The sequence below is a fragment of the Galleria mellonella genome, unplaced genomic scaffold, assembly GCF_026898425.1.
Source record: "Galleria mellonella isolate WM207_F2 unplaced genomic scaffold, CSIRO_AGI_GalMel_v1 utg35, whole genome shotgun sequence".
NCBI classification, from domain to species: domain Eukaryota; kingdom Metazoa; phylum Arthropoda; class Insecta; order Lepidoptera; family Pyralidae; genus Galleria; species Galleria mellonella.
Genome location: NW_026442082.1, coordinates 6,583,256 through 6,605,000, shown reverse-complemented (window position 1 = coordinate 6,605,000; position 21,745 = coordinate 6,583,256). Strand labels below are relative to the sequence as shown.

The 21,745-nt window shown below is 34.6% G+C and overlaps 3 protein-coding genes across 4 annotated transcripts in view; 1 reads left to right on the top strand and 2 right to left on the bottom strand.

Moving 5' to 3' along the window:
• LOC113514490 (ubiquitin thioesterase trabid-like) overlaps nucleotides 1–11,044 on the bottom strand; it is a 25,281-nt gene extending 14,237 nt beyond the window's left edge. Inside the window, exons 1-7 of the mRNA XM_052896839.1 lie at nucleotides 10,887–11,044; nucleotides 10,173–10,495; nucleotides 6,550–6,642; nucleotides 5,003–5,096; nucleotides 3,651–3,751; nucleotides 2,548–2,653; nucleotides 2,295–2,411 (exon numbers count right to left, since the gene is read on the bottom strand). Of these exons, the coding sequence (XP_052752799.1) occupies nucleotides 2,295–2,411; nucleotides 2,548–2,653; nucleotides 3,651–3,751; nucleotides 5,003–5,096; nucleotides 6,550–6,642; nucleotides 10,173–10,307 (646 nt within the window). The 5' untranslated portion in view covers nucleotides 10,308–10,495; nucleotides 10,887–11,044. The remainder of the gene's footprint in view (nucleotides 1–2,294; nucleotides 2,412–2,547; nucleotides 2,654–3,650; nucleotides 3,752–5,002; nucleotides 5,097–6,549; nucleotides 6,643–10,172; nucleotides 10,496–10,886) is intronic.
• A 1,293-nt stretch (nucleotides 11,045–12,337) lies between these two features.
• LOC113514362 (nucleoplasmin-like protein) lies at nucleotides 12,338–18,049 on the top strand. 2 transcript variants are annotated; one of them, XM_026898434.3, is made up of 6 exons: nucleotides 12,338–12,496; nucleotides 13,228–13,367; nucleotides 15,057–15,182; nucleotides 16,020–16,145; nucleotides 16,723–16,773; nucleotides 17,228–18,049. In XM_026898434.3, the coding sequence occupies exons 1-6, from the start codon at nucleotides 12,475–12,477 to the stop codon at nucleotides 17,327–17,329; spliced, it is 567 nt and encodes a 188-aa protein (XP_026754235.1). In that variant the 5' UTR covers nucleotides 12,338–12,474; the 3' UTR covers nucleotides 17,330–18,049. The 2 variants fall into 2 exon arrangements, with proteins under 2 accessions (XP_026754235.1, XP_026754236.1); XM_026898435.3 differs by lacking the exon at nucleotides 16,723–16,773.
• Nucleotides 18,050–19,520: 1,471 nt separating this feature from the next.
• On the bottom strand, nucleotides 19,521–21,240 carry LOC113514273 (uncharacterized; the record flags this gene model as incomplete). The annotated part of the gene is given in 3 exon segments (XM_026898312.3): nucleotides 19,521–20,245; nucleotides 20,248–21,021; nucleotides 21,105–21,240. Coding segments are annotated over 3 exon segments (1,590 nt in total), but the record flags the coding sequence as incomplete, so codon positions are not given.
• Nucleotides 21,241–21,745: the final 505 nt, after the last annotated feature.

Sequence of the window (21,745 nt, the reverse complement as noted above, 5' to 3'; positions counted from 1 at the left end):
CTAATGTGTTCTGACTTCGCTGTGGCTATAATTCTTTTGAAAGACCTAGAGGCAAAGTTGTACTTCTTTTTAAAGGCACTGGTGTTAGGAACTCGCGACACCACACCTTAAACCTAGGCTAGGAAGCACTCCTGTTTCATACGAGATGCCGTTCTACAAGAGGCTCACTACCAGGGCTGGGATTTGCCCACTGACGGGCACTGCAGAGTTAGGAATAAATAATTCCATTCTCTGAACCAACACACAGGCGATGGAATCGGCGATGGCGTCGGGATCATCCAGTGTGAAGCAAATCTGCCTCCATGGGTAAGATGCGAAAAAATCCGCATCTCATCCCAATCTGCCAACCTGTAGTGCCAAATGCGACGTCTATCCGTAGAACGATGTAGAGTCGGACTCATGAGAGGCTTCTCGCTTCACACTAAACAATGGCCCGACGATCCAAGCGGGGCTTCGACGGAAATCACACAGTTGTCTGAGTAGGTGGTCAACAGAAGGTCCAGCAGTGAAGGTGAATAATCCAACACATTAGGTATTCGCGTAGGCGAGGAAACAAGACCAATCAGACCATAAGCCAAAACAAAGTCATGAACAGATTTTCCTGATTAGTCAGTTGTATACGAACCATTAATACTGCAATACCATATAGTATTACAGCGTGGCTCTACCACACTAAAACATTAACTTGATAACTTTTTACATGAGTATTTTTACCTATCACCATAATTGACAATAGGGAGAATATGGACATACATCTAAACTCACTGTATAGATTATAAGATTAACCAGTTTTTGAAGAAGCTTTTTAATCCTTTTCAATTTGAATGAAATTTACACACACATTAAATACACGGGTAAGTAATAATCTAACCTAATATATTTTATTTTATTTTATTTTATCTTTATTTGGTCTCCTAGTAATTGTTACACTGATAAGATTTAATATTTAAATTACCGTCTATTTATACTTAGTGTACAATCATTTTAAAGGAAACACAGCATGCTAATTAACAAAAACAATAATATAGTATAACAATCTCTTGAAGTATTTGACATTGGTATAGTTTTTTAGATTCAGTAGATGATTGCTTCACATAAGTTTTTTAGCTATTTAAATTAACTGTAATGCTTTCCTATAGTTTCTGTATCGAAGTGAATATCCAAGTGTTGCTTGCAATCATTCAACAGCTTGCAAAGACGTGGTACAGTGGAGTTGGCACCAAGAACAGTTCTACGGAACGGCACGGACATTAGACTGATGTAACTACGGGGATAGTGTACGGGCAATCGAAAATTAAATTTGGCAAGAAGCTGAGAACAGTCAATTCTGTTCCTAAACAACTTATATAAGAACATTAAATCTATTAATGTTCTACGCTTATCAAGTGATACCATATTGAAATAGATAAGTCTGTCCCCGTAGGCCACCAAGGTCTTAGATTGTCGAGCTGAAAAAGCCAAATGCCAGAGAAACCTTTTTTGTATACGCTCTAATCTTAAAATATGGGTTGAATAATGTGGTCGCCAAACTATCGAACCATATTCCAAGACGCTTCGAACTAATGAATAATATAATTTTATTTTAGTTTTTGGATTTACAAATTCCTTGGCATTGCGAATTACAAAACCTAAAGCTCTTGATGCCTTTGCTATTACAAACTCTATTTGAGGTAAATATGTTAATTTACTGTCTAGAAGTATACCCAGATCTCTTATAGTGCTCACTTCACTTAAAGTTTCACCATAGATGTGATAATCAAAGGCAATTTTATTGTGTTTTCTAGTGAATTTTATATGAAGACATTTCCTAAAATTCAGAGACATGCCATTATATTCACACCACATAATTAGTATACATAAGTAGTATCACACCATATAATATAAACATTAAATTAACCATATAGAGTGGTACCTCGATATACGAGTGCCCTAATATACGAGTGTTTTGAGATACGAGCCGCCGAGCAAACGATATATTGCTTTGAGATGAGAGCAAGATTGGAGATACGAAGAATCGCACACTCCAGCGCTGCACACGATCCCAACGTGCGGGGTGGAAGTTGGTGTCTAACAGTTTCTCCGACCTCAGAATAACACTTAACAAAAACAACTGATGTGGCTTTATGGAGTACGAATTAATAGCATTTCAATTAATTTCAATGGGGAAAATTGCTTTGAGATGTGAGCAATTTGACATACGAGCAAGGTTACGGAACGAATTTAACTCATATGTCGAGGTACCACTGTATTGACATACGCTAACAGCTAATACGCTATAATAATCTAGTATTTACCCAAACAGGCCTGCAACCATATCCAGTCGGCGTTGTTCGTTCTTCGCTTCGAGTGCCTCGTGTTTGAGTCCACTTCGTGCACCGTGTTCTGACTGTTGCAGTTATCGTTTATACCTGAAACAAAATAAGGCAGTGAACAAGCTGGAAAGTGGAGCCAAATCACATACCGAGAGCGGGAAAACAACGTGCGTATATACCGAAGTTAGTCCGCGAGGGCGTGGGCGAGGGCGGCGTGGGGGGCGAGGCGGGTGCGGGGGGCGCGGGGGGCGCGGGGGCGGCGGGCGCGCGGGCGGCGCGGGGTTGCTCGTGCCGCACATCGCGCACTTGAGCGACTTCGGCCAGTTCTCGTACGTACACGTCTGCAAGTTAATGTTCAGTAAAGCATTATTAGCAGTTTAGTGAGCAATCCCAAATGAAGACATTCGCAAAGGCACCGAAGTCGAGGAAGTAAATGGAGCGATGAGTTCCAATGTTTTGCAGGTGAATCGAAACCCTTTTCAGCTCAAAAGCATAGTTTCGGCAGTAAACATTTAAACAGTTCTTCATTAGTTCTACTGGAAAATCCCAGTAAAACTAATGGAGAACTAAAAATTAATCATCATCATTTTGCTTTCAATTGCCACCATGCAACAAAATTCCGAGCACAACCTTTTCCATAGCTCGCTGAGCATATTGAAGATTCCTCCTGCGACTGAGTATCGCTGACAACACGCATTGTTAGACATTGATGTTCAAACATGGATATATGTTCAATACATGGTGTAGATTGTCGAATACCGACCAAAGTTCAATTGATATATTCAATACTCAATAATGGTCCAAGTTTAGAATGGACCTCCTCTTACTTTCCCGTGGGTGTCGTAAGAGGCGACTAAGAGAAGGCGAGGGATGGGCAGCAGCGTCCCTTTTAAAACATCTCCAAAGCCTAACTGTGGTTGCCAATCTGCCTGCCTAAGGGGGTAGGGATTGTTAGTAATACGGACTATTAGTCCTATTCCCAGCAATATACCCTGTCAAGTCGACCTCCACATGGCCCCCCTGGAAACCATCGTGCTGAATTTCAGATGTATTCATGACGGTGGGCTAACTGACCTGCCTTTTCATTCTCATTTATTATTCCTCATTGGTGCCCAGCCAGGGGTTACCATTTCATTATCATGTATTAAAAAAAAAAAACCGCCTCCAAGCGTGGTAACTCCTGGCAAAACCCCCCCAAGCCCCCTTGACTTAAGTTCAGCAGTGGACCGTTAAGGACTGACATGATGAAATGATGATTTAATACATGGTTGAACACTATGTCCCAAGTATACATAGATATAGTTGCAGTGGTGAGGCGGGCGATGGCTGCGGACTCACCGGACAAGGCCACTTGTTGACGGAGGCGGCGCCACCACTCGCCTGCCCCTGCGGCGACGATATCCTCAGCGGTTTCAGTCGCTCCGCCACCGTATCTGCACCTGTCGCCAACACGTCTGTTACGTTACTCATTCGTTAATTTAATACAGCTTTGTACTTTTTACAACGGTTTGTACTCAGAGGAATTGTTCAATATAGCCATCATATTGACTACCACTTTCTACCATCGTACAGCTCGCCATCGACAGGGAGTTCACCCTCATACCCTACAGCCTAGATGGTCGCGTACAACGCGACTTCAGAGATGTTTTCTTCCACGAACACTCAGGTAATGGAATGAGCTCCCTGTCAATTTTCCTAAGAGACTACAGCATGGGGTTCTTCGAAAGAGGGGTTAAGAGGTTTCTTCAGGGTCGGCAACGGGTGAGTAATAACCCTGGTATTATAGGTGTTCATAGGCCACGGTAACCACTTACCATCAGGTGGGCCGTATGCTTGATTGCCACCTCAGTGGTATATATATAAAAAAATACAACACATAATATTCAATATTATTGTCAACAATATCACTATACGGAGTACACGAACTATTTTAAGCTATAAATATTATGTTAGCAGCGTTCATAACTTTACCGTACCGAAGTGTGGCAACGTCGCATTTATCTGTCAATTTTCAAAAACAATTGAACATTTTTCAATGTTTCCGAGTGATTATTTACAAAGTTCTCCGCTAGCGAACTACAAGCTGTTATAATATATGATAAATTTAATATATCTTAATTTAATATATATAATAAAAAATTTAGATAATGATAAAATCTATTTTTTTTTACGGTAAAAAATTTTGATTTTAATGGCAGAAATGTATTTAAAAAATTTTGAAGCGAAATATGAAGTAGTTGCAAAAGTTATAAATGATAAATTTATACGCAACATATTCCATAAATAACATAATAACTTTGTTCACGTGAATCAGTAAGTACATGAAGTATGCTATGTGCTAAGCTAGGATATAATGTATTTCATTCAAATCTGTTCCGTAGTTTTTGTGTGAAAGAGTAACAAAAATCCATCCACCTATTATTACAAAGTTTCGATATTATAATTATAATAGGATTAACATTGAAGATTTTCCACTGTTTGAAAATTGACAGACATTTGCGACGTTGCCGTACTTTATTATGAATACTATTAAATAGCTATTGTATTAAAAACAGTTATAAATATTTAAACCGATTCATAAAAAAATATTGCACACGTTAAATAAATAAATTAATAATTAAATAAAGAATCGTGGTAAATATAAACTGTCGTCACAAACATGGTACAGTAGGTGACCACATAAAACTCACCACAGACGTCTTGTGTCGGCAAGGCACTAGCGCCGTCTTGTAACTTGAATATATCTTCACCCAGCAGTGGTTTAGAGGTGCGGCACATCGTACACTGCACTCAACATACACATGTGAATTATTATCACTAGGATACCGACATGATAACTAACTGTGCTTAGCCATAGCACTGCACTGTTGAACATACACAGCCTTCTTTTTTCACCAAATGAAATGCCATCCCGCACCACTTACATCCAGCAACAACCCTCCCGGTCGAGGAAGAAAGGGATTGTTAGTAATGATTCCCCATTGCTATAAATATACCCTATCAGATCGGGGGGAAAGAAATTGTTAGCAATGAAGTTTGACAGCCCCATTGCTAGCAATATGCCCTATTAGGTCGACCTCCACGTAGTTCCCCCTGGGAACCATCGTGAACAATTCTTGTTGAATTCGTCACAATGAACGAACTGACGTGCTTCACCCTCACCTATCATCCTTCACTGGTGCCCCACCGGTGTATACCGATAGCGCGGATGGGATTACCATTCCATTATCACCCATTAAAAAAAATACCCTATCAGATCAACCTCCACGCGGCTCCCCTTGGTAACCACCATGACTAATTTATCGTTGTATTCGTCACAATGTGCTAACTGATTTGCCTTTTCAGAGGGGCGGGGGGAGGGATTGTTAGTAATGCGGACTACCAGTCCCATTGTTAGCAATATACCCTGACAGGTCGACCTCCACGTGGTCCCCTCTGGAAAATATCGTGGTGAATTCCAAGTGTACCTATTTATCACGATGGGCTAACTGACCTGCTCTTTCATTTTCACTTATCATCCCTCACTGGCGCCCCGCCAGCGTAAACCGATAGCGAGGGGGGGTTACCATTCCATTATCATCCATTAAAAAAAAAACAAAGAACTGCCTTTTCATTTTAACCTATCATCCCTCACTGATGCTCCGTCAGTGTATACCGATAGCCGGCGGGGCTACTATTTCATTATCATCCATTAAAAAAAACTCTATAGGTCGGAAGAAAAGGGTTTGTTAGTAATAGGATCTAATAGCTCCATTGCTAGCAATATATCCTATCAGGTATACCACCATGTGATTCCCCCTATAAACCATCACAGTTAATTCTTGTGAAACTTGTCACAATGGGCTAATTAATCTGTTTTCGTCTTCACCCATCATCTCTCACTGGACACTTGAAGCTCTATCTATATAATGCACGGCTAAGGCAGTGTAATTCCTCTAGTCTTGACATCAGTTATCATTATAAATGACATTAGCAAAGATATTAGTTTATAGTTCTTTAAATAATTATGAAAATGCAAACAATAAATTCATAATGACTTTATGTCGATATTATCATTTAAATATTTTTTTTTTTACATTGAAACCGATAACAAATAATTAACAATATAACATACCTACAGAGGCAAAGCGATTAAAACAATGATTTGAACTCTACATGTGATTAAAACGGACTTATAAGTGACTAGTAGAATTTATCATAAAAACATGAACAATGGGCACGTTAAGAGTGCAAATACCTTTCGTGAGAGCGGATAGTTCTCGTATGTGCATACTTCACACATCCATTTAGTGGTCTCCAGCGCCGTCGGGGGCACCGAGCTCTCTGTCAGCTGAAAATAATAATAATATACAGTCCATAATGAAATAATCTACTAAAATTAATACACAATAATCTCTTTTCAGATCTAATTTTATGATTTCTGATCGTCAATTATTATATATATTTTTTTTATGCAACTTAGAATGACAAACAAACTGACAGCCAACCTGATGGAAAGTGATAAACGTCGCCTATAGACATGAGCAGCACCATGGACATAACAGAGTATACTGTTTCACCCGTGATAGTCCCCATGCATTGCCTTTCCTGAGGACTCAGCTGTTATTCCTCTGTACCCTGTAAATTCACTGTTATATCTTATACTTATACTTTCAAACCGAAACACAGCCATGCAAACACAACTGCTTCACGGTAGAAACATGATTGGGACAAAGGTGGCCAAGCAAACGACTTTTGTACAAAGTCTCCCTCTGGTAAATCCAATATTGGTATATCCAATACAACATTATAATTATCATTCTAGTCATCATTACTAACAACTAAACTTTACCAAACAATTATAATGCTAGGTTTTTGTCTGCTATTTTATATGCATGGAGGTCAGAAGTAGAAATACTAATTGAATATGAATTGAATTGAAGATGGTAAATAATTCTGAATAAAATATTAATTCTGAATGAATATATATATACTCGTATATAAGAATAGTTGTAGTACTTTAGCTGCCCGCTAACGACATGCTTTCTCACTGTACTGGGTTGACTGGAAGAGATCTCTGTCAGAGATAAGTCCACCATTGCTCACAACATTTATAAATGCATTAACAATGTAATTGACAAGTGCAATAAAGATATATATATGTATGTATATAAAACACACTAGATTTTAAGATAGACCTTCAGGAACAAAACTGTGAAAACAGCATCCAAATTGGTGCAGTTTTTGCATGATGTCAAGCCAAACATATAGACAGACATATAAAATTCCTAAAAAATTTTGTTCTGGCCTCTATTAAATTTATAAGGGGGCTCTTATTTTTTTAAAATACCTCCCATGTACAGACATTGTCTGGTTACAATTTTATTATAGTATTTATTTTGTTATTATTGTTTTTATTTATATTAGGTATTTTTTTTCCTTATTTTCTTTTATCTGCTGTTCTAATTTATTATCATTAAAATTATGGTTATATATATATATATATATGGATGTATGTATGTAATACGTAGTTATTTATACATATTTCAGCTGTGCACCACCTACAAACTTTTCTGCTTGCCTCATGGTTGACTGACAGAGAATGTCATTAGGTGTTAAGTCCGTCATATGTACACATATATTATATAATTGTGCATTGAAGTTTAAATAAATATATAACTATCAGTAAGATTATGAAACTTTACTAAAAGGCAAACTAATTAAATTGTTTTATATGACGTGGAATGGTCACCACCACTATACTTGAATAATATTCAGATTTTTATCATTACTAATGTTACAAACATGTATCTTGACACTTTAATGGCTAAGTAATCATCATCATCATAATTCAATGATTCATTAAATGAAACAATCTCCTAGCTAAAAGCTAATACCTGTTGAAATGCAAATGTTATGACTAAATGTTGATCATGCTGTGTACACATGTTGCTGAATTGTAGCCTAGTATAAAAACCATAATTATATATACATAAACCTAACATGGTTATAATTTGTTATGTGTGCCTCATTAAAATAGATAAATAAATAATAACCTAAAGATGTATATATATAAATCAAACTTTATGACATTTAAAAACAAAATTTTGAATAATATAAATATTAATTACATGGGAGAAAAAATTAAGAAAACTTATTATAAATTTTTAGGTGTCCATATTGACTCTGATGACTTGGAATAAGAGATTGTTCACGTTTGTACAAAAGTAAATCAGTATCTCTAAGCACTTTACTTGTTACAAAGAGTCACTGATCTGATCTTGTAAGTGCTTACCATACTTTTGTAAGCTCATTACTCAATTCTCTATTGCGGAAATTCCTCAGGGAAAGAAAAAGCTTTTAAAAGCAAAAAGAATGTGTTTTTGCCTGTGTATGTGGAATACATGAAACAGAGCCATGCAAGCCATATTTTAAGAAATTAAAAATCCTGACATTCCGTCCACTTTATATCTATGAAGCTGCAATTTTAATTAAATCTAATATTACTGATTATGAAGCTCTAAAAAGCAAAAGACATTGTAATATTATTTAAGTCACAAAGTGTAACATAACAGTGTACAATAATAGCATATACCTACTGTATGGGTTTGAAAGTACATGATAAATTGCCCCATTATATAATATATATATAAAAAAAAACATTAATCATTTGGATCTATTTAAAAAGATTTAAGATGCTTCTTCATTTTAAACGTATATATGACAGATGGTTTCAAAAATTAAAGAATAAATGACTGTCTTGTAATATCATAAGACGAAGAAACAAGACAAATTGTGATGTAATAATTTTTTTTTTTTTTCTAAAATATATTTTAATTAAGATATTCTGATGTTATGATTGTATTAATAATAAAATTATACTAGTATTTATATCAAATATAAATTTGCATGGCATGTATGGTAAAATATGGAGGCATAATTATCTAGTGTGTACCACCTATAAAACCCATATTTGAGCAAATAAACTATTATTATTATTATATTTGGCAAACATGTGGGATTTGGCATTGAGAATGGTATAGGTTATTTTATCCCATGTCATACAAAGTTGCTACAATATATGATCATTTAAAGAGTTCTCATTGATATCTATACCATTTATGTCACTAGTAGTAATTAACTCTACATAGTATGCAAATATATGTAGTAATGAAATATCTTTCATAGTGCATCTTGAATGTTGACATTCTGTCATCAGCCACAAGTCTTGATAAGCAACTTTTGATTTAATGAAACCCAACTCTTCCTTGTTACTGCATCAATATTAACTTACTGACTACAATGTCATATTTCAATGTTATTACTCAGCAATAGCCCAATTTGCCAGCTTGTTGGGACCGGGAGCACAGAACATTACTCTTACTTATATCTCTATTTATTTCCGTGCATTCAGTTTATTAAAAATAGTTTAATATCACAAAAACTGTTAACAAAATTTAAAAAACCAATAAAATTTAATCAATTTCCTACAGTCAACCTTTGACACCATAAAGTAAAATATGTTTATATTAACAAAAAAAACCACAAAAATTTAAGTTATAAATTAATAAAAAAAGAAATATATCCACAGATCTCTATACATACATGTGATCTCTATATATACATGATTTTAATTTTTTTTATAAAAAGGTAATAATTTCTATAATCTCAAACCATTGAGGTATGCACACACTTTCTGCCATATTTATTTATATGTTTATTGACTTGTTAATCTTTTTAAATGATACCAAATTATCATAGTAACACAGCGGTAAAATGGACTTTTGATACATCTTACTTATAGTATAACACTAGCCAGACCAGGCTCTTTTTAAAGTTAATAATAAAGAAAAAATATAAATTTATGAAATGCACTAGTACCTGTGTGATTTGTGTTTGTGAAACATTAGTGGAGGCATCATGTGCCCCACCGTCGGCGGCGGCGCCAGGTACGGCGGCCTCCTGGCAGTTGGACGCGTCCTTCTTGCTCGCATCCTTGGTCGCCTCCTCGCTCATTGTACCATCAATTATAACATAGAGGTGGCAAGCTTCACTCGCTACTCTACACTCAATGCTACCATTCACTATGAGGTTCTCATTGTTTGAGATTCTGAATCGTGAAGCTGTTTGCACAGGTGTGCTGTGCGCTGTTCATAGAGCACGAGTTATCGGGGGCCGTAGTTGTGGACGTGCGCTTTTGTAAACTAAAACAAAACGATTATTGTCATGACGCAAAAAAAGTTGGTTGTTTCCGAAATAAGATCACTTACTGGAAATCTAAACAATCGAAACAGGAGCAACGTAAGAGATTTTTCACGATCACTAATCAGGCGACAGAACGTCTGAATCCGCATTAAATATACTAGGGGAACGCTGATTTTTTTTATAGATCATAAAGTTGACGGTTGTATATGATAATAAGAAATTTGGCATCGGTCATCATTTAGTTTTGGCGTCGTTACACAACATAAAACATCAAGGCATCAGTGGCATAAGGTCAAGAGCTCATGCGATACGATTTACTAACACTTATTGCATTGTAAATATAGCAACTCGTTGAAAGAATAATATAATAGCTTTATGGATGTAACAAACCTGGGGAACGCGGGAGAAAACACAAAAGAAACAATAAAATTGGAAGCAAATATATTTATACGGTGTTTTGATTTGACAAATTTTGTGTCAATTTTCCTGTCATTTTCTTTAGCAATAATTTATAATCTTTCTCTCTGTCAGAAAAGTCGGATGTCTCGTTACTGTGATTGGACTATAGGTAAATAAATTGTCTTGTGGTAATTTAATCCAATCACAACTTCAATACTTCTTTTAAATAACCAATGGTAGAAGAGATGCTTTTTCTGGATAAAAACAATTCATCTATTTTTTTTAACTAAGATATGCAACAGATTTAGAAACTACAATTTTAAGTGTATAATTTTCTTAAGCAATCAATGTTATCAATATAGTAGTTTTCTCCATAAGTTTAGGGAAATATATTTGCTCGTTTTTCTAGAGGATCTTGTGTGTTTGATTTGAATTCTTTAGTTATATGTGTTTTGCGGTATGCATATCTGTATAATTTGTATGTACACGTATTTATAGATTTATATGTATATATAGATTTATTTAAGTATATATCACTAAGATAAAATGTACATTTATATGTTCATATTATTGTACGTATTATATCTCTGTATATATTTAAAAAAAAGAACAGTTTCGTACCTCCGATCTAAGTATTTATAATTACTCTTCTCCATCCAAAGATTGCTTGAAAGAGACTCTCTATCTTCAGTCGTACACTCTTAACAGAGTGATCGTGGTTTTTACAAAGTTAGGGGATCGTCGATGAGGCCCTCCTTCGCGATTCAAGTCCTTGCAATATGTCTCCATCTACTATCTGTTCACAGTCGAGCGAGAGCATTCCACAATAGACTGCTGTGTGGCCGTTTTAATTTGAAGAGACTGCTTTTAGCGATATGGCTGTCCATTGTTTTTTAATTCATTGTTGTAATTATTTCTTGTAATTGTAATCTTTTAAAGGAAACAATAAAGATTACCTGTCTATTTATCATCTACCCAAAAATAAAGATGAACGAGAAACCAAATGGAGGAAAAATAGTCGCTTTACGCAAACGAAAATAAAATCCGTAGTCCTTCGAAAAGGCATAATAAAAGGAATAAGAACTTCCATGGGCATCATAATGTATTCTAAAATATTCATAGTGCTGTTTATGTTTATGTTAATATATTACAATTTTAAAGATAAGTTTTAAAATTAACTCTAAAATTATGGAATGACTCCGTAGAATCAACCTTCATATAATATATGACAGACTAGTACATTTTTTTTCAAGGTTTTTGTTTTGTTACTGATTTTTTTACAAATAAATTAAAATTAAGTCTTTGTTCTAGACTTTTTAATGTCACTGATACTAAATAAAAAAAAATAAAAAAACATTTACCTAGTGAAATAGAATATCAATATTAATGTTCCTAATCTATCATTTTCAATCATGTCGATGGTGTTAAGGTATGTCCAACAAAAATTTGGAATAGATTTCAAGTCTATGAAAACTGGCAAGTTGTAATTTTATATTTGGCAATACTATTCTCCAGATTTGTGTGTGCCGGCATCGCACGTGAACGTGTCGCAAAATCTCAATAAATTAGTGAAATCATCATGACGGACGAATATTTCTATGGTTAGTATTAATCCTAATATTAAATTGCTTAAGGTTTTTGTAGTATTTATATGAAACTTCATATACTTTATATTTAAAAATATATTTCAATAGAAGCGTCAGCTTGACACCCGGCTCGCCATTTTCCTTTGCAATATAAATATGGATTTCAGTTGGCTGTTTCTTAAATCAATTGTTGTAATATATCTAGAAGTAATATTATACTCCAAATTATGTATTTATCACATAAATTATTTGTTATTTCATCTTGGCGACGTACTTGCCGCCATTTTCCATTAATCTTCTACGTTATGCTATCGTAATGGCGTTTTTAACTTCGCATTTAATTTTACATTGTACATGTAGTTTATATTGATTTTATGTTGACTTGAGATTTTTGCCAATGTGTCTAAGAATTGGCGGCAACGCGCGATAACTTATAGTATGGCGTCTAAGCGTCGCTAGTAATTTTTAAAATTTACCACCCATGCTGTATACGTACGCCTTGTCTTTAAACCTATTCTGAGAATGTGTTATTTGACACTCGAAACTACATTTTGATATGGTATTTTTGTGATCATTTTCTGTAATATTTTGAGGTTATGAGTGACAAATTAACACACGAGTGTACACTATTAACGGTCTCTTTTGTGTCATTTACATCTAAGAAAATTACTATATTATTTTAATAACTGGCTATATTTAGAGTGGCTATATCACATTGGACTTCATTATTTATTGTTACCTTCCAGGTGCTACTCTTTCCGCGTCACATCAGTCTGAGACATGGGACCCGGAGGCAAAAGCGGAATACCCGCGCAGCAACAAACTGCTCATCCGCCAGGCGTTACTAGGACCAGATGCAAAGGCCGATGAATTAAATGTTGTTCAGGTGAATACTTGATATACTATGCATATAAACACATTAGTTTTGTCTGTAACATTCTCGTGATTTCAATATGTTGATATTTTGGGATAAAAGGTAATCATTCATAAAAGTTAGTATGTCATTTTCTGCCCAACTACTTTGTTTATACCAAATTTAATAATGATTAGTCACTAGTTAAGCTTTTAAATAGAAACAGAAGTTTGATATTCAACATTTTATACAATTTTAATTCTACATAAAGATTATTTCCTATTAATAATAATAAATGTCCTTATATGTATTATACAATCTAGTTCCAAACTAAGCAGATCTTATAGTATGGGTATTAAATAACTGATAAGAGTAACATTAACACTTTCCCATAAATATATAAATGTTTATACATAGAAAACACCTAGAACAATATAAACAAACAGAATCAATTCAAATGTCTGTATAGTGTGGGAATCAAACCTGTAATCATTACAAAATAAAGTTTGTGTCAACTACCACACAATCGAGAGCAACAAACCTTATATTAGAGTTGAATTTAGATACAAATATATGGACACATGCCTGCAAATCTTCAGATATAGTATCACAGAATTGTTACTCCTAGATTTACTTGCAGTAGTTATTGTTAAAAAAATCCTTTAGACAACATGAATGTAATGCTTGTTTTATGGTGTGCTGACTCTAATGCAGTGTAGTAATTATTTTCTCACACATATAATGTTAATTTTTATAGATTCCATTCACCATGTAAGTGACATAAAATAAGACTTAAAAACTGAATGGAATTCTCTTAACTAAAGTTTTTTATGAATTCTGAGAACCTGATGGTGAAGTGTATGGTCATCTATACCAATTTTCACAAGTTTGGTGCTCATTTTACCATTCTATGTACTAAAAGTAATGTTAGTGACATTAAATAGATTGACTAGGATAGAACATAGTCTGATCATTATGCCAAATAAACCTAACACAAAATCTAAATAGGTGGACACTGGAAAAATAAAAGTTACACTTGTACAATCAGCACTCTATATTACTCTATAATTATTATCTAAATAATACCTTTAAATTTTACAGTCATCATTGCATGCATGTCATCATTTAATTAAATAACTATGTATCTAATACCTGTTTATTTACTCTGCAAAAGCAGTACTGGCAGTTTATACAAAAGTCATTCTATTTTCATTAAAAAAAAAAAATGAAGTGGTAAATCAATTTAACAGGAAAATCGCGACACAAAAAAAGTGGACTAGGTATTAAGTACAATGGCTTATTTTTGTGAATGTCTATATTAAATAACAATAGTATCTTTCTTTTATATTTAGCCATCTATACTAGATGTAACAAGTAAGCATGACAATATCAACATATCAGCCGTTAACTGTCCACTGCTGAACATAGGCCTTCCCCATAAGGAGAGTTTTGCCAGTAGTTGCCATGTTGCCAGGTAGGTTGGCAACTGCAGATAGGATGTTTTAAGAAAGATGCTGTCTCTTGAATGAGAGGGTTCCTCCATTAGCAAATAATTCTTTAAGGAGCAAAGAAAAATGTTTATGCTAATAGTATTTTGTGGAGTTACTTCATATAGACCATTATATAAATATTTTCATAGACAAATTGACTTGAATTGTCTCATACCTACTCAGGGTGAGATTGGATATGATTTGCTACAAGATGCAACTTCTTTCATTACAGGTGGAGACAATGTCACTCCAGGACTCTGTCAAGATACCAGTGGCGGTGTTGAAGGCAGGCGAGACGAGGCATGCACGCCTCGACATCGAATTCCCAGATGCACCAGTCACGTTCACACTCATACAGGCAAGCATTCCTATTTGTTTCCAGAAAACATGTCAAAAACAGAAGCTATTATTTTTTATGCAACATCCAGTGGCAATAGAGTCATTGACCAGCTGATAAATAAAGTGATGACTATTGTTATACAACAGAATACACTATACAGCCCCTCATACTATTTGCCATTTAACTTTCCATGGAGTGACACTTCCATACCTTATAAATATTTCCCATATCCCATTGGGTATACAATAGTCATACAAGCGCTGCTCGGTAGCAGATATGAGGACATTCACATGCTGACTTAATAAGTTTGTTTTATTCCATTTAAAAACACACTGATAAACTATGTCTCATAAACGTTTCTTTTATTGTAAATATTTAACTAGGAATCACATGTTTAGATATTGATTTTGCTTTTCAACATACTGTTTTTGCTCCACATAGAAAAATGGTAGCTTCAATCATCCTTAAATTAATATGGGACCAAAAGGGTGTAAATTCTGTCTATTGCAAAATTTTAAAATCAATTCAGAATAGGTGATGCAACAGCCTAAAATATTTGCAAAGAGTAATATGAATAGAGAGCCCCCATCTGGAATTATTTATATATGCACATGTCACACCAACATGGCCTGAGTCAATGGCCATGGTCAAAGTAAATTAATTTCAAAGACTTCTTTAATTATGATGATAAAACCATTACCATGTGTAACTTGATGGGTATGTGGTGTCGTTTTGACACTGCATTGCCTGCTTATGATGCACTTGAGGCATTTGTCTGATTCCACATTTAATCTACCACATAGGACACCTTACTTTAATACATCCTCTATTGACACAAATATTGATTGCGCGCAGGGTTCAGGGCCTGTCCACTTGATTGGTCAGCATCTTCTGGGCGCACTTGTTGATGAATTTGAAGAAATGGAGGAAATGGAAGAGGAGATGCTAGATGAAGAAGAAGGTGATGACTCTCAGTTTAAGGTGAGTTTCAAGCTGTTGTAAAGTGTTGTTATTATAATGTTGAGTAGTATCACTAAATCAATTTTGATATTCAAGGAAAATAAAGTAACTCAAAAATTCTGTATGACTTCGTCTGCATGGTAGGATCATTGAATGAAAATAAACAGTAGCCTATATACCCTGCTCCATCTCAAATAGCAAGTGTATACCTAATTTTATAATGGTTAAGGTCTCAAGGTGCTAAGATGATATAAATAAGGAAATTCAATTTATTTATCTATCATTACACCAAGTCCTTGGCGTTGTAGTCAGAGAGAATCATGTGCCAAAGAATTTCATAACATTTAAAACAAAAACAACTTTCATATTTGTTGTTAATAAGGACTCTATGCTAATATATAATACTATACTTTTATTTTGAAGCATTCAAAATTACCTCATTATTTGTTGTCTTTATTATTATTGACTGATTATAAAAACGTGTATTAATTGTTTCATTTAATAAGATACCAACACATATTGAATTCATGACTCAAAATAGATTAGAATTGTATCTGTAAACTGATGAACTAGTGTACTATAGATACTACATTTGCAGGATGATGAGAATAAAAGGAAAGCATCAGCAGGCAAGCGCAAGACGAATGAGGTACTGAAAACCTTCAACTAATATAATAATCAAAGCGCTCAACAGAGGGAAAAGGATCATCGTACCTAGTTCTAGAAGCGAATGACAGTGTCGGGATGGTAGTTAGGGGGTTATTATTAATTCAAGTTTTATGACCATAGAAGAAACCTGTCATTGTCTGGGATACTGGGCACCTCAAAACATCAAAATTATATTTTAATTTCCTCATTCAATGAAAATTGGCTGTTGGTTTTCTGTATACTCATTCTGTATCCCCTTTACCTTCTGATAGCTACAGCTTGCGGTGTTACTCTTTTTTATATATAAAAAGGAGAAACATTTGTATATTTATAAAGGGAGTACCGTCTCAAGCTGTACCTTATTAATAGGTACATAATTAAATATGGAAAAGAAGGGAAATTAATGAATATTTATATATATAAATTACAATTTTTCTGAATTTATCTGTTTGCAGGATGAGGATGATGAGGAGGGTGAACCCAAGGGCAAGAAGGCGAAAATGTCAAACAACGCCAAAGGTAAAGCTCCGTCTCCCAAGAAGAACGCCAAGAAGTGAAGTGTCGGGGTCGCCAGCGCCGCCTCGCCCGCTCTCCGCTGTCCGCGCCCGCCGCCGCCTTCTGCCTCCACTCGGATAGACCAATTCCGCTTAAGACTGACTACATGCTCGATGGGTAAATTTATAAGTATTGGAATGGCTAGTGTAACTTGGAAGTTGGTTTGTGATGAACTGATGCCACACTCGCGCCGGTCGGGCGCTGGGCGGAGAGCGGGCGCCGCCGGGCGCATCTCTTAGTTGTAACTGCATAGTGTGGTAACTGAGCCTAGGTTAGCGTTGTATCGACTCGCGTGATTGAGAGCGTGCGTGGACGTGTGAGTATGTGTGATAGTTACTTACCGATCGAGGTATCTGCACACTGATCGATCCAATCCTATGTGGTTACCGCAGATCGAATGTGATGTTTCACAGATTTTTTTTCTATACGATTTTTTTTCCATTCCTTACTGTGGTATAGTGTTATGGATGTCAAATTTAATATTACTATAGTCTTAAATTCACACAGATGTATTTTTAAGTTAAGACATAGTTAAGCATAATCAGTGTACTATATATAAGACATTGAATCGAGTAGCGCCGGTCGACATTATTGAACTTGGTAACGATTTGAACGATTTCTCATTTCAGAATGAAAACTGATAATCTTATTATAGTTTGTTTGTACATATACATATAAAAACATAAGAATGGTAACAATAAAATTAAACATTTCTAAACATTCTTAGATATTTTATTTCATCTTTTTATAATTTGATCATCTCACCTTAGAAATATAGGCTGGAACCGAGTTACCTCTATTAATATTTCATTCCTATAACTATACAAGATTGGTAAAAAGGCACTAGTGGATCGCGTCTATTTTACTGATATTGAGAGAAATGTTTGAAAATGCGTCACTGATGATATTTTCATATGATTATTCCATTCTCACTGTATTTACGAATATTAGGTATGTTCTCTTTGAAATGTGTGAGAATGGAATAACTGCTTGAGTGATCATAGAAGTTGATTCATCGTGGTGAGCTCGTCAGGAATTAATAGTGTTCATCTAAGTACGTTTGTCGTCTACTCCCGACATAGAATAGAACACCCTTTCCCCTGTGCCTTAAGAGGTGACTAAAGGATGGGCATCAGCGTCCCTCTTAAAACGTCTGCAAAGCCTAACTGGGGTTACCAATTTCCTTGCAAAGCGTGGCAACTACTGGTAAAACCGCCCGAGAGGCAGGCTTATATTCAGCAGTGGACAATTTTTTTAATGGAATGGTAATCCTGCCTGAGCTAACGGGGCACCAATGATAGATGACAGGTGAAAATAAAAAGGCCAGGTCAGTTAGCCCACCGTGATGAATACAATTGAAATTCAGCACGATTATTTCTTGGGCGGACTACATGTAGGTCATAACATTCTATTATCAACCATTAAATCTTGCTTTAACCTTCACGGCGGAAGAATGCCTAGTATGGGCTCATAGTTATATTGTACTATGGTACAATATAACTCTGAGCCCATACTGGTAATAGTTAATCTTGTTTAAGGAAATAGTTATTCTTGTTCTAAAAAAACAGACTTCAACCATGGCAAAACTGATTGTTTTAAAAACGTAAATCGAATCAGGAGGATACGATTTTGATATTCATATGGGACCAATCTGAATTTTTCAAACCGGATTTGACGGAGTTCTGAGGTGACGAAACATTAAAAATACAGCAAAATGGAGAATCTCCTTTTCCGATCAGTCGTCAATTGAAAGCGCTGTTACCCCAACCTTAACCTACATTTAAAAAATTCGGCGCTAACAAAAATAATGATCATACAAGTATATTGTCACTGAAAAAATTTGGATTTTGACCACAAAAATATATTTGAAAAACAAGTAAAATATATGTGAGGTATTCCTATAAATCCAGTACCAAAATTTATACATAGTTGTATAAATTATGGTACTGGATTTATAAGAATTTATTTCATGTCAGATCTGACTGACTTTCTCTGCAAGAGATGTGACTGGCAGCATAATGAAGGCAATTTTGTTATTGCTCAAGTCGCATCTATTGTAGACATTTAAAGTCAGTAATGTTGAGGGCATAATACAAATACTTAAATAAAACAGGTGAGTATTATATTATTAGAATTGAAAAAGGCACTATAGAATGCCTTAGGATTAAAAAGGAAATAAAGTACAAATATAAGTATGAATAAAAGTACAAATCTTTATTGAATTGCACAATGAAAGTTTTATTTTCTATCTAGTAGTGCCTGTAATATCTTATTTCTTTCTCTTTGTACATCATTCGACTCTTGGATAACTTTAATGAGTCTATTAAACTTATCATTATTCTGTATGTCTTGCACTTCCTGTACTATTTTTTGTATATCAGAAAACGTTGTGCCATCTTCTTCACTATCAATATTACATTCTTTCATTCTTGTATTTGGTTTATCGTATATTTTTTCGAAATAAGAGTAATATGGCCATCTATTGCATTTACCAGTTTCAATTTTTTTCTCCCTTAGTCTAAAATAGGTCTGTTTTAGATTTCTAAATTTTCTATCGCACTCCTCTGATGATAAACCTAGCTTTTGTCCAATGGTTTTCCATACATTTTTCTTCCTTAATAATGGATTTCTAAATTTCTCTAAATTATTTATATAAAATGTAAGCAACTGCTCCACATAGTCCTCTTCTTGATATCTGTATACTATCTCTGGCATTTGACTATTATTTTGATAATTATTACAATTGTTATAAATTGCTTCAAAATCTTTATAGTATCTCCATTTGGTAATGCATCGACCAGAGTATGACTTCATCTTGATTCTAATGTAAGTTTGTTTTAAATTTCTAAATTTTCTATCACAATCACTAGCACTCTCCCCGACCACTGTTGATATATCTTTCCAAAGTTCCTTTTTTGAAACTTTGGATTCCTGAACTTGTGAGCTGTTTGAGCATAAGTCTCTATTAGTAATTTGATTTTGTTTCTATCCCATGGTCCTAGTTTAGGTTTATAATTGTAGAAAATTCTCTCCATGTAATGGTGGTATGGCCATTTTATTAGTTTTCCAGATTCCCTACTTTTTTCCAGCCAGTTAAAGTAAGTTCTCTTTAAGTTTTTGAACTTATGGTAACAGTTGTAGTCTGTGGTGCCCAGAGAGGATGCTATCTCCTTCCAAACATCCTTCTGTAAACACTCTGGGTTACGGAACTTACTAAGGTTCTCTATATACAAACTAAGAAGTTTCCTCACTTTGTTGTCTTCCCAAGGGTCTAGAACTGACAATGGTAGTGTCTTGCATTCCTTGAACACTTCCTCACATATATTGTAGTGCACCCATTTGATATCTTTTCCCAATCGTTTTTTCTTCAAAAGTCTCATGTATGTCCTCCTAAGGTTTCTGTATTTCTTATTGCACTCATCAGCATCTGCTCCCACAAGAGCTGCTATTTCATTCCATAATCTTTTATCTTTTGCTGCATTTTTGAACCTGCTGTCTAAGCAGAGGGTCAACAGTAATCTAATTTTATTTCTGTCCCAAAAATTGTCCTCTTCTTTCGTATGTTTTGTTAAATCTTTCTGATCCGTTAAATCAGTGTTAGCATCTTCATTCACAGTCACTGGAGCATCATTGATTTGTATATATTGCCGATTATCACCGGTATCAACGATGTACCTAGTTTCTTGACTTACTACTGAAATTTTAGGATAGTGATTAATTTTAAATTTTTGAAACAGTAAAAAGTAGTTTTTTAAAACATTATTGCACGTTACTCACTTGGTGGATTCTGTAGGGTAAAATTGTTACTGCTAAATATAACATTACTTTGATCTTCTCTAAGAACAAACCAGTAACTTTGGTTGTGAGGATTATCCATTACTAACGTAAGTATACAGTGTTCATTGTTTTCGTGTTACTCTGTTTTTTTCCTTTACATTGATTTTGTAACAATATAAATGTATGAAAGTAATTATTTTACTCCGATCGCAACCGAAACAGTAAAGTTAAAAAAAATATAATATTAATAAACACAAAATTATTTAAAAGTTGGCACTACACTTATATTGACAAAATAAAAAAATATCTATGCAACTATCTACAAATGTTAACTCCAATATTGTTACGATAAAATAATAAATCGATATTCGTATATAAAAACAATACGCTTCCGTGCAAATTATAGTATCGTAGGTATTATAAAAAATTAACTTCTTTTATAGTGTAAAACTTTCAAATTTAACGACTGGTTGCATACATTTTATATAAACGAATTTTATTCAATGCATACCTGCAACAAATATGACAGATTTCTCGAGGTTTTTTGTTCTGTGGATATTTGACAGTTGTCTGTTCTTGTGAAAGTAACTAAAGATATTAAATGTAGCTGCTAAGAACAAGGAATTACATAGAAGGAATGA